Genomic DNA, 13,270 nt, shown 5'->3' with positions numbered 1-13,270 from the left:
AAAAAAGGCCCTTTAACGTAACACAAGCTGTTCATGTAATGTTCAAGTTACTTTCAGTTGGATTTCTTTCGTTGCTGACAGAAGGAATGAGCAAGTTACAGGAATAATGTCAGCATCCAAACTGTTCGCTGAATGTTTTCAATGATTTAGCCTGTCTGCACGAGCTAGAATCAAACCTTGTACAGTATTACAACTACACCAGGTGAATCACCTCCTGTATGAGCTGCTGCTTTACAGTGCAGACGACAGGTAGCTACGTGAGTAGGACCAACAGAGACGGAGCGATAACATTAACTACATTTGCTGGGGAGCGTCTGTCTTACGTGAATCACTGCAGAACAAAGGGACATGGCAGCCGAGTACTTTCCATTAACGATCTATAAGAATAAAACCTGTAAAAGTGTTAACTGTACGCAAAGATGGCAACAGCTAACGTCAAAACACTGCAATTAAAAACACAAACATGAGACCTAACTGACTACAACTAACAAAACTAAAATTGAACTACAACAAATGTTCTGTAGCTCCATATGCAAGTAAGTAAATCTTTTTTTTTTTTTCCTTTGAGGAGACTGCTTCCCCGTCACACTCCATATAGTGTGGGCTACATATTCGAGCCACTCCAGCACAAACGGAGGATGGCAAGAGACAGAAGCTATGCACTGGTGATCACTGATTTGTTCTGAGCTCTTCACGACAAGGACAGTGTGTCTATTTAATGTAGTTGGGATTAAGCAACTTTCCCTCATAATCCCCACATCTTCCACCTTTACTCTGAGCAACAAGCAACACTCAAGTTAATCCTCGCTGATCAAAACAGGGAATAAGAGGAAGAACACGGGTGCTGGAAAATAAGGAGGGAGATGAAAGGAGTCGCAGAATGGCTTTCCTTTAGTGCCTCTCAGATAACATTGGTAGATTGGAGACAGAAATCCCATGTCAGAGCCAACTCCTGGTATAGACGCCAGCGAGGAATGTGATGTTCTAGTGTATCAGAGATGTTGCCTGATGTTCCCATTAGCGCCGGTCCCGATGTGTTTGATTCGGACAAAACCGGCGACGCTCTCAGAGTGTGACATGCGAAAACGGCATCAACAGCCAGCAGCTTGTTCCTCAGCGCTGATCAAGGCGCGGTCCAGTTTGATAAGACTTCACTGCACGGGCTTTCTAAGTTTTCTCCAAGTCCTTCTAGGGAACAGAGAGATGATGCTGCTGGCTTCACTTCAAACAGCGTCTCCCTTCGAATTCGGCGTCTACAACCCTCCTGATCTTTTTAGCTCAAGTGACTGCACACGTGAAGTGCTTCGAGCCGCTCTTCCTTCTCAGACTCCATTTTGGCACAGCCAGGTGACAGAGAAGAGCTGTGTTTTTATATGCGGTGAGAAAGTGGGATATCAAGCGCTCTCACCTCCTGAATACATGTCAGAGATTTTGCAGTGCGCGGCCCACAGTGTGCAGCGCAGCGTTTACTGTGAGGACCACTGTGTTTGTCAGACAAGAAACTCAAGAAAGGGTGTTTATTGTGAGTTGTAAGTAGTTTTAAACAGCGCTGTCCGTGCTGCGCTTTCGGAGGAACGAGGCAGGCTGAGAGGTGCTTGCACTGCTTTCTGTTCTCCCACACAAGAGGACCAGTAAGTGTGCGTTGGATGTGTGCTAGTGTGTATTGTGTGCAGATGTTAAGTGTCCGGCATGTGAATGGTTTTGTAGTGTGTGTGTGTGTGCTCGGCGGTCTACAGCACTTGCTCTTTCGTGTATTGCACATTGTAGAGAAAGAAAAAGGCAAAGAAAGGTGTGTGGAAGAGTTGAACAAACAAAAACAAATTGATTTTAACTGAAAGCAGGTCCTCACCTTGTGCCAGTCTCTCCAGCCTCTTGCCATGCTCAGGTGGGACAGCATACCTGCAGATAGAGAAGAAAATACGTTTTTAGTTTGATCTACTATTCAGAAAGATGGAAGGACATAAGTTTGGCATTGCAACATAAAAAACAGGTTCATTTTCCAATCTAATTGTAATTCATACATCCATCCATTATCTATACACCGCTTAATCCTCACTAGGGCCACAGGGGGCTGGAGTCTATCCCAGCTGACTCAGGGTGAAGGCAGGTTCACCTGGACAGGTCACCAGTCTATCACAGGGCTACACTTAGAGACAGACAACCAAGCACACTCACATTCACACCTACGGACAATTTAGAATCACCAATTAACCTCAACATGTTTTTGGACTGTGGGAGGAAGCCGGAGAACCCGGAGAGAACCCACGCTGCATGGGGAGAACATGCAAACTCCACACAGAAAGATACCGTGTGTCCTCACTGAGCCACCTTGCAGCCCTAACTGTAATCCAAGTTTCTATATTTAAAAAAAACAAAAAACAAAATTCCTCTCACATGAATGTGATCTTTACAGAATGAGCAGTTTTGAGCATCTTTGAAAAGTGAACAACTCAGTTTCTTTATACTTTGATGACCTACAAGGTGTTTTCACTCAGGTGATCCTGCAACTTTAATGACACGTGTTCCCAAGATGCGTCATTTCAATGCTTCCCCTTCATTGTCTATGTCAGCAGCCGTGCAATGCGTTCTGGTAGTGTTACGATGCGTTTCAGGAGACAGAATGCCTCGTTGCCCACTCCACATTTGCATAAAGTGGAGTTCTAGGCTACTTCATGTAAATAAGGAGCATCCTGCCGCCGCACGTCGCCTCTGGAAACCCGCGAAAAAACTTTTGCACTATGTGTTGTTGATGTAAAACGAAGACAGATGTAGCAGCTGCACTGCTTATTTCTCACCTCAAATGTTTTCAGTAACATCTTTAGCTGAGCTGTGATAGCAAAATTGAGCGCAAGTTTCCAACCGAGTCGCCGTGTCGGTCTAATTTGAAATCTGGGAGTTTACAGCCCGGCAGTGAGGCGCTCGTCTGATCAGGCGCAGATAGTGTTTGCACAGTTGTAGGAAGGAGATGTCTGTATAGGTTTCCTGGAAAGCACCTGTCAATAGTCCATCGTGACGCTGCCTCCTCGTTTATCAAGTATCTGATGCAAAACGCTGCAACTCCTGGTGGTCCAAAACCCCCCTCGTGGACATGTTCTAATAAGATCGTTTTGGTCATGCAATTTTTCATTTTAATGGACGTGAAAATCAAAACTGCAGGCCTATCAGACTACAGGTCAGCCCTAATGAGTCTTCTTAGCATTGAAGACAGCAGGAAACAATGTTTGTTTTTACTATTTCTAATAGTATTAAATAAATAAAACCCAAGGTTGTTCAAAGCTGATTTTAAAGACAACAGAACAGTGTAGAAAGTCAGCGCGAACATGTTGTCAAACGTGGCAAATACATCACAAAGGGAGAATTTCACCTTGAACAAAAAGAAAAGTTGTGACGCATCATAGCAATAATCAGAAAGGAAGTTAAGAGGGTAACAAGTTCTTGTCAAGTTCTGATAGCAGTCCAAGGCTGAGCAGTTACACAAACAAAGCACAGCCAAACTTGTTACCTCCACCGAACGGGAAAAAAAAAAACATGGACTGCAAAATCATTCTAGTAATAAATATATATAATAACAAGAGGACATAACCCTGAACATACCCGAAGAATAAATGCTGTCATAATTGCATGAACTTCTAAGAGCCGCACTAAATAAATCCAATCTCAAAACCGGTTCTGATCTGAATGGGAGAAGAAGGAGAACGAGGGAGGGAAAAGAGAAAATGACCGGTGAAGGGCAGGACTGGGAGAAATTACTGTTTTGGGAGCGCTGGGTTATTTCTCAGCCCTCAGCACTCACCGGTTTAAGAAATGAAATTGCCCATGACGTACTCATCCCCATCCCTCCCTCTGACTTCTCGCTCACACATGCACACATCATCCAAACAAACATTATTCTTATCACCGTCGGAGGGGCAGTGGCTTTAGGGCGGCTGCCACGCTGCTTTCAGCTACTTCATTCTTCTATTACTGCTTTTTGTTGTTGTTTTGGTTTTGTTCCTTCACTGGCATTTCGGTGCTAATTAGCTAACTCCCCGCTGAGTGCGTGTTTAATCATATTTTAATAATTTCCGTCCTCATTACTGTACAAATACAGTAACTCTGCGGCCTCCGTTCTATGTCGAGGCAGAGCCGAGTACCACAATTACTGAAGTGTTTGTACTGGTAACACATGAAGTAGGCACTGGAGAGTATGAAGCATTTCATCAAATGTCAGATGCTACATTTAGAAAGCGGGTTTATTTGTTAAAAAGAGTAGGAGGGAGTCAGCAGACCTTTAATCTGTTCATTTGCGAAGTTATTACATACTCTTTATTACTGCAATTATTTCCTCTTGGTTGTTTAACCCTCCAGAGACTGCAGGCAATGAGCTATGGGGTGGAAAACGAAGCCTGCGTCTCTCCTTTCTTACTGAAGCCTCGGCAACCAGATGGATGTTTGAAACAAACTGAGAAAGAGAGGAAGAAAATGAGAGAGAAAGAACAAAGCCAGAAAGATGTGAGAGGCAACAGCACTTAACGAGAGAGAAGAATGAGCGAGAGCAGAAGACAGACAGAGGAGGAGAGAGGGGAGCAGGAAAAAAAATAATCATAAAGAAACAAAGAAAGTAAAAGACAAAGTCCATTTCAGTCAGAGGTGCCAAAACCATGGAGCCACACTGCCACCTGTAGACAAAAGCTCAGACCTTCACAGAGGCGCAGCTTCCTCCAGCGTTTCATTAATACGGATTTACACGAGTGTCCAACGTCAGACGCTTGTGATCAAAATTCTTCCTGCTGTTCGGAAACAAGGTGACTGGAAATATACATAGAGTGAAATTCAACTAATCATCTTGCGGGTGTCGCTGATCTTCTTTAACAAAGTAATGTCTGTGCATCTGTAACAGTTTTGAGACTACAATCGTTCTCTATGAGCGAGCACACGTCTTAATCGTGCATTCTGGATCTAAATACATTGGATAAGACAAAATACAAGACAGAGGCTACACGACTGGAGGTATAACTTAAGGACGACGAAAAGTAATAAGTTCTGACTGCTGCTGGTTCCTATTATCCTGCAGAAAGAACTGAAAATTGCATATATTTCAACTCAACCTGACCTTGGGTTTTTCATTTCAAACCTCACCTTGTAATTGCCCAAGATACTTTGACTTTGCCTCTACGTATGCATCACTCAGCCTCATTTACTTATTGACACTGCACTTCAACCTATGAATGGCCACCAGGTACACAACACAAACTGTGTTGCACGGTTGGTTTTCTATTGCCAGCTAATATTTATAACCTTCCAGCTGTTACATAAACAACTGGCACAAATCACACGGTGCATCATGGTGTGCATACAGTTTGCGTGTGCAGCAACATGTCACCGTTTTACGACTATGGAGCTCAAAACACATTTTACGACTTCTCGAACAGAACTCCCGCTGCACTCATTACATCTGAGGTTACGTCAGGACTTAACAATACCAGGCAGATAAAACTGAGCCGGCGTGAGGTAAACCGTGCTGAAGTGTTTGTGCGGAGCTAGGTTAAGGCCCTGCCTCTGAAGTGAAGGTGAAATTGATATTGATCTTCTCATCCGATACGAAAAAACATAAAGCACATTTCCTAAAATGTTTTGAGTTTTTCCCTCAAAGTCGTCCTTGGAAAGCGTCGCGCCGCAGCTCGCTGTGCAAACGTACACAAATTACCGAGCGCCCCACGCCAGAGAACACCCCTCAGATGATCCCTTCCATCCCGGCAACAAGCTAAACAAATCAGTCGATCAGCGTGTGTTCTCCTGCTCCCTCCCTCCTAAGGCCCCGGTCGCCATGGCAACAACACGTATGTCACTCCGGCAACAGTGAGAGAAACGCACGAGTGAAACAACACACGGCAATCGAAGGTTTGAACTTCTACACCTCTCTTCGGAAGAGTATGATTTATCGGTGGTGGGACAGCGTTCCCGGCAGGCGGGCTGAGGGAGCCATGGTAACGTGTCAGTGTGTTTTACATCACAGATATGTGCCTTCATCTAATACAGTTAATAATACTTATGCATGTATTTAAGAAACACTGGTCATCATTGTACTAAAATGTGACCATTGTAAGACTCTCCTAGTGAGCACAGGATTAATTAGGATGATCATGTGCAAATATAGGTGTTTACAATTAAAGTGCAATTTAAAAACCAAGTGTGCATGTCTGCTAGCTGATGTAAGATATTTTGTTTTAATACTTTTGCAGGATGCATGTAGCAGAAGCTGGAATATTAAAAGCAAATAGAATGTTTACTAATGTGTTTTCTCATTTAATCAATCAAACAGTTACCAAATTGACCAATATGCTGAATAACAGCCATAAATTAATTCAAAGAGCTCCCTTTCTCTTTGAGCTCACCACTTCTCATGTCTAAATCCAAACTTTTCTGTATATTTAGAGTGTAAATACACACACATACACAGCAAAGGGTTAGCTTTTGGCCAGAGGACAGCTCCTAGCAGCAGACCTTGTTGTCAAAAAACTGCCACGAGTGTTGTCGGGACTCTTGGAATTTTCTTAAAACTTAAAAACAACAACGATGGGACCTATCAAGGCATCTCCAATTACCACAAACACAAAGTCAAAGCACACCCCACCCAGCATCCAAACTGCAGTTACAATCCAACTAATATGCAGATCTTCAGCCCTCGGTTTCCCTCCTCTGGGAACTGTCAAACGTGAATGGTTCAGAACCATTGGACTACAGAGGAGGTTGAGAACTGATGGATTCATAATAAACTCCTCCCTTCTGGGGAAGTGGCAGCTGGGCTACACTTCAAAATATCCCTTTCAATTCTCTTTCGTCAGCCTTCCCCTACCTTCCCTTCACAAGCTCGGAGGCTAATCTTTTATCTGACAGCACATCTACTGTTGTGCGCCGGGGTAGAGGGGTGACTGAGAGGGTTTCAACACTGAAAAGAAAGAGAAGGAGAATGATGGAGGGACACAGACAGGGAGAAAGTGACTGGCAGCTGAGGCTGAGATGTTTTTACACTTTCCACCAGTGTGTGTGTGTGTGTGTGTGTGTGTGTGTGTGTGTGTGCAGTAGTAGAAGTTATGGGGGGGACAGGCTTTGATGGGAGCAGAGTTGCAGGGGGAATGGAGTTAATTTCACAAACGGCTGCACTATGAGAGGAGAGGAAGAGAAAGACAAAGAGAGCGTGTGTGTGTGTGTTTTAAAGGAGCATGCTCTGTTTAACAGCCTGTAATTACCCCACCGCACACAAGAGTAAAAGTGAAAATGATTCAGTTTTAGAAAAAAAAAAGGCGTAAAGGTGGAAGGGCTCGGTGAGGACTCAGAGTGAAAGGCAGGGAGTGACAAGGGGAGAACAAAACCAAGCAAGAGAACAAGACAAAGGCAAGTAAAGAGTGGAGGGAGGGGAGAAAAGCACACATTTAAAAAGGAAATGAACGGTGTACATCCATCTATCGAGGAGTTAATTAGTCTTCACAAAGGAGAGGGTAAGTATAAAGAGGAAGAAAGCAAGCCAAGAAGAAAGAAAGCCAGAAGGTATTATTGTGATGGCACACTGCAGACTGTATGGTGAGATACTATCGTTAAAAAGCCATACTGGCAGCGTGACATCTCTTACAGATTGTTGTTTTTAACCAATTTCCGATAAGATAAATGAATTTTAAAAGGTGCCATTTTGGCTCGACAGCAGCCTCCTCTCTCTGTCTGGAGTCACTTTGCGGTCTTGAGCAATGTCCCGCCCACAGCGCTGTCTGATTGGTTGGGCATCATGAGTAACAGCCAATCAACAACGAACTATATTAGATGGTGAGCTGTTCTCCTTCTATTAAACACATGGAGAAAACATTAAAAATAAATAAATAAAAAAGAATGTATTATCCACAAGGCTTCATATTTGAGTTTGTGTTAGTATAAATTTTAACATTTTTATTTTCCTGCACATGCATACAATTTCAAATGATCAGTGTCCTTGTGTACAAACAACTGATATCAGTATTGGCCCTTTAAAAGATTTATAATTAGATAGTATTTGTGTGGGAGGAGGTTGAGGCTTTCCTAATTTGAATTAGGATAAATAATTCAATATAAATGTAATTAATGGTTAAATAATATCACACCTAAGGCCCTCCACAGCAAATATTTTTAACTACTTTATGTACTTCTTGACGACTGCTTAAGTACTAATTCAGAAGGTGCCCCTGTGGGGTAACTTCGGAGTGATATAGGTCCAGTAGGAAGCGACTGAGGTGATGTAATCTGGACTGTAATCAACCATATAGATACAGATATTCTTGATTTCTAAATACCAGCTCAGTTATGAAACTGTCGCAGGGCAATTCCCACCATAGTCTCAGTAAATATTGGTAAATACTACAAAGTTGAACAATTAGTCAAATTAAAGCCGCAAGCAGCATTTGACGGGTCCTCGCCCTACGCTTGTCAGCACGTCAGGGTTTGGCGCAAACGTGCTCCAGGCGGGACTCTGATCCAGCGTGTCGACTTTGAGGCAGATCAGAGCACTTGCGGCCCAAGGACGCAACCACCATGACACAGGTTACAGGGCGGAATCAAACCGCCAACCTTCCGATCACTGACCGACCCGCCTGAGCCTCAGCCGCCACGTAAAGTTTCTGAAAACTTCTCCTGTACTTCTCTACATGTGCACTGCTGAGCTCTGTGTTCAGTCCAGGAACACAGTCCAGTACACTTAGTTTTATAACTCTTTAAGGAAATATGACTACGTACTCACAGTCCATGAGGTAAATGAAAAGGACAATGAGAAATCAGTAAAGTACACTAATGTGATTCAAGTAGCTTTGGTATCACCTTTTAGAGTGTGCACAAAAGGATCTTTGCTTCTCTTTTCACGGGATTCTTGGCCTTTAATAAGTTATTTCTGGAAATGGTTCAACTGATTGCTTCTGATTGAACATTCACATGCTACGATTTAGCAAATGAGTTTTGATTTAAAAACCACCACCTAGGAAGGCGTGCTGCGTTGAATGGCCGCTGCGGCTCTTAACGTCAGCGGAAGGTGGATTCCTTCCTGCTGCTTCATTCAGTCTGACAGCGTGAACACAGGAAGTTGGAGGCCCAGCGCATGTCAGAGGGACGGAAATAAATGCGTTTGGGGTTGAGGGTGTTTGTCCAGGACGGTGCCGGATGATCCATTAAATTTCTAGGGGAAAAAAATGCATATGTAAAGTTTGAGGCAGATTGGAGCAGGTACAGGGTAGTTACACAGTACTTCCTCTTTTATGGCGAAGGATCAAACATCAGAGGGCCGCCGTGGCCACGCCCTTTGACCTTTGCAGATGATTTTGATAACATTTTACCTTCAAGGCGTATTCTACATGCTACCCACGTTTCAGCGCTCTGTGACTTACCCCCAAGGAGAAGTTAGCTCAGATTGGACAAACAAACAATCCAAAATGGCGGACTTCCTCTTGGGTTTAGGGTGTGGCTGTCACTGACTTTTTTGTTCGTCCTGACCTCCTCCATATACCTACCAAATTGCGTAGGTCGAGGTCAGACATGCTTCCGATGAGGTGTGTATTTCCCTCTAATCATAACATTTGTCACCGGGTCTGATATGTGTGCCAGATTTTATGAGTTTTCGAGTACGTTTAGGACCTGAAAAACACGTTTCTTTGTGACCAAGAAATAATGATGTAGCAGTTCCAATAGGGTCCTTCGCACTGCAGTGCTCGGACCCTAATGAATAACAGAAAAAAGTACCAATTACCTCATTTTGACAGTGATCAAGGTTCAAGGTGATGTTTGAAATGCTAAATTTGTTTCCCTTTTCTCCACTAAAATTGTAAGAAAACTATTAGCCACAAAAATAATGTATTTTAAGAGCAACACACACATTTGTGGCCTGTACTGGAGATTAAAACGTTGCATACTCAGAATTTTATCTCAACTGATGCTAACGAGATGCTGCTGTCCTCCTGCCCACCACCACACACACAAACAATCACAATAAGCAGTAATTGTATCACACACAGGCTGCAGGACCACAAAACAGCAGTTTTTCTTTAAATTAAAGGGACAATATTCCTATAGAATTATTTTTTTAACAAATCCTATGAAAGAAAAATATCAAATCTGCAACAGACAAAGCCTACAGGAGCCTTGACTTTTCTGACAAGAGCACTCCATCAGTTTAACATCGCTGCACCATAAGACTGCTGGACGTATGATGGATTGTCAATAAGAAAAGGATCAAAAATCAGTGCGGCAGAAGCAGAGACGTTGCCTTTTTATTCAACACATTGTTCTTCCTTGTCAAAACCTGTAGTGTACATTCAGCGATGGAACTGCAGGGGTGTTACGATGTGAGCAGCTGATGTAGGTGAGCAATTAAGTGACTCACTAGGTGCCATATAAAGATTTACAGCACGTTTTTTGTGCTAATGCAGCAGGGATCTCTGAGATCTGTGAATAGAATTCCACGTGTAAAATCAGTGGAATAGCTGTTTAAATATACACCTGTCAAGTGTTTCCATGTTGTCACTGATTTGAGAAGCACAGGACCGCAGCACACCGCAGCTGCTCAGCAATTTAACACTGCATCAGCTAAACACTGGAGGGGAACAGAGCCTGCGCTCCATAAACATGGCAGTGCCACCACTGGCTTCTCTCACATAGCACCACACCGCACATCACAGCCTGATGAATGTCACGTTTATCTCCACACACAGACTTTGACACTGAGTTGTAATGAAATATACCAGCTCTCAGCGAGAGGTGTGAAAACGAGATAAATGAGTTTAATGAGATCACATTACAGGGAGGGGGAGTGGCAACACACACGCACACACGCACACACACACACACACACGCACACACACACACACACACGCACACGCAATCGCACACGCATGACTCCAGGAGGCGGATGGGAGAAGGGGAAAGGTGGAGGGAAAGCATGCTGAGAAGAAAAAGAAGACAGGTGAGAAAGCAAACAGAGAAGGAAAGCTTAGAAACAAACACACACATAAACACACACACACAGAGGTAATGCTGTATTTTCTGAATGCTGGGTTGGCTCGTCTTCCCTCCTGCAGTGCCAGGGATGGAAAACAACGTGGAGGGAAAGATGAGAGAGAGAAAAAAAACACAAATACAAACAAAAGAAATTTAAGGCGTAGAAAAGGTAAGAAAAGAAAAGTGATTTTCCTCAGGAACCTGGGACCACCGGGTGTGTGACGGCGAAACAGAAGGAAATGTAATAATGATGCACGACGAGAGAGCAAGCAGGCAAAATATCAGCTCAAATCACAGCAACGAGCAAAACTGCACAACAGGTGCTGTAGACGGTTTGAGAAATTTAGTGTACGTTCCTGAGTGTCAGGGTGTGATTTAAACTAAATGTTCTTTGTTTAAACGTTCTTCAAAGAACTATAACTTCCGCTCGACTGCAACTGTCACCTACATCATATCTGATTAAGCAACAACTAGCGAGTAAAACAGTCTTTGAATCTGCTGTTGATGTATAGCGTAAGAACTGAGACGAACATTTTTAACACAACAAGGGTCCAACGCAGTGCACACAGAGCGAGGTTTGAGAAATAAGTCGTCTAGATAGAAATACAGAACACTTGACACTGTGGATAGGCAGCATTTAGCTTACATGTGCAAGTAGAAATTAGAGTATGCAAATGTGACAAATTAATTGGCTACATAGATGGAAATCACTCTTTAGTTCTGTTAATCTAACTCACAAATATCTGCTTTGCTTTCAGGTAGCGGTTTCCCACTTCCAGCCTGCACCAAGTGTCACTGCAGTTGATTTACATGACAAAGAGCAACACCAGTCGTCAATGTGTAATGTTAATTTCATGACTAACTTGGCGAAGCCAAAATGAAACTTTGCTTTTGTTACGGTTGTGGCTCTCGGGAAGCCGGTGGAGAAACAGGCTTTACCACAACACTCAGCCACAGATTGTTTAACAGGTGAAGAGTAAGAAGACGCTTGTCTGTTTCGTCACTCCAGTACCTCTGATTTCTACATTCAATCTTTAGAAAATTTTAAAGTGACAAGAAACATCAATGACCTTTAATTAAAACAAAAAACACTATCTGTCTGATTCATAATGGCTGCCCTATTGCACAGGAAGTTGGCTGTAAAGCACCACATGGACACTAGATGGCGCTGTTAACCGCTGCAGGACTGCAGGTGCTACTGGACAGTCAATATCTTGCCACTGTTTTCACAGACAACAACTCAAACTGCTGACCTATGACCGGCTGATCCAGTTTAGTGATTGCAAAACTCCCAAAAGTTTGTAACCAAGTCCAGTGGTGCAGCAGTGTCCTTAAAGTCAGACAATTTCATAGCAACGGCGACTGCACTGGTGTCTATTATCGTCTACGGTTTTATCACTTATGTGAAAGAGATTATTTTGAAAAGATGTTGTCATCAAGCTATTTTGTAAGCATGCAACTGTGGTCAACCTGTCCACATTTTAAAGGTAAGAAATATGCAACGACTGACTGTAGTGATCTAAGTGGAATGAAGACCCTCAGGTAGTTAGAAGGAATAACTCGTCTTTTTAATGCTTTGGAAATAAAGACTTTGACAGAAAGGTGTGTTTTTGTAAGTTCCTCTCAATAAGAACTTTGTGCAAATTTGTAAGAAAACAGCACCATTTTTGATCAGCAAATCATAATCAGTGGTTCTGTTCAATCAGTGACCAGAAATGAACCAACAGGTGTCTTTGGATGTCCTGAAAGCTCCACTGCCTCATCAGCTCAGCATGTGAACGCAGACAAGTCGTTACTGGTGGCATCTAAATTACACACACAAACACACAACAGCTGTGCACTTCAAATAGGCACCACACACAGCAATTATAAGGCTAAAAATTACAAGGGAACAGTCCTGAAGATGTTTAGAAGACTTCAAGAAAAAAAAAAAAAAGTAGTGACTGACCAGGACTTGGACTGCCCAAAGTGCAGGTAGTTGATGCTGTAGAGGTCCATGTCCTCAGTGTGCCATGCAAAGGTGGTCTTCCACATACCAAAATACAGGTACGGCGTGTTGACGCCCTCGATGACGATGCCACACTCCTGCTCCACCATATCCAGCAGTGTGTTCAGATGGCCGATGTTCCACTCATGAATGTCCTGGACGGCATAAAATGCATTGATAGGATGAGCATGTATGGAAGTCTTCAGGGTTTTATCAATAACCACCAGGTGGTGCTTTAGTCAAACAAATGTGTTCTTGACAGCCCTCTGATTATTAAACTGATCAACATAACATTTAATT

The 13,270-nt window shown here is 43.1% G+C and overlaps 1 protein-coding gene across 1 annotated transcript in view; it reads right to left on the bottom strand.

Moving 5' to 3' along the window:
- Nucleotides 1-13,270, bottom strand: part of kdm4b (lysine (K)-specific demethylase 4B) — a 52,484-nt gene that overhangs the window by 30,277 nt on the left and 8,937 nt on the right. The window contains exons 5-6 of the mRNA XM_008279402.1: nucleotides 12,932-13,125; nucleotides 1,850-1,899 (exon numbers count right to left, since the gene is read on the bottom strand). Of these exons, the coding sequence (XP_008277624.1) occupies nucleotides 1,850-1,899; nucleotides 12,932-13,125 (244 nt within the window). The remainder of the gene's footprint in view (nucleotides 1-1,849; nucleotides 1,900-12,931; nucleotides 13,126-13,270) is intronic.

The sequence above is a fragment of the Stegastes partitus genome, unplaced genomic scaffold (assembly GCF_000690725.1).
Source record: "Stegastes partitus isolate 25-593 unplaced genomic scaffold, Stegastes_partitus-1.0.2 Scaffold157, whole genome shotgun sequence".
Classification (NCBI taxonomy): Eukaryota; Metazoa; Chordata; class Actinopteri; family Pomacentridae; genus Stegastes; species Stegastes partitus.
Note: the sequence above shows the minus strand (reverse complement) of the source record. Positions and strands in the feature narration are given on the sequence as shown.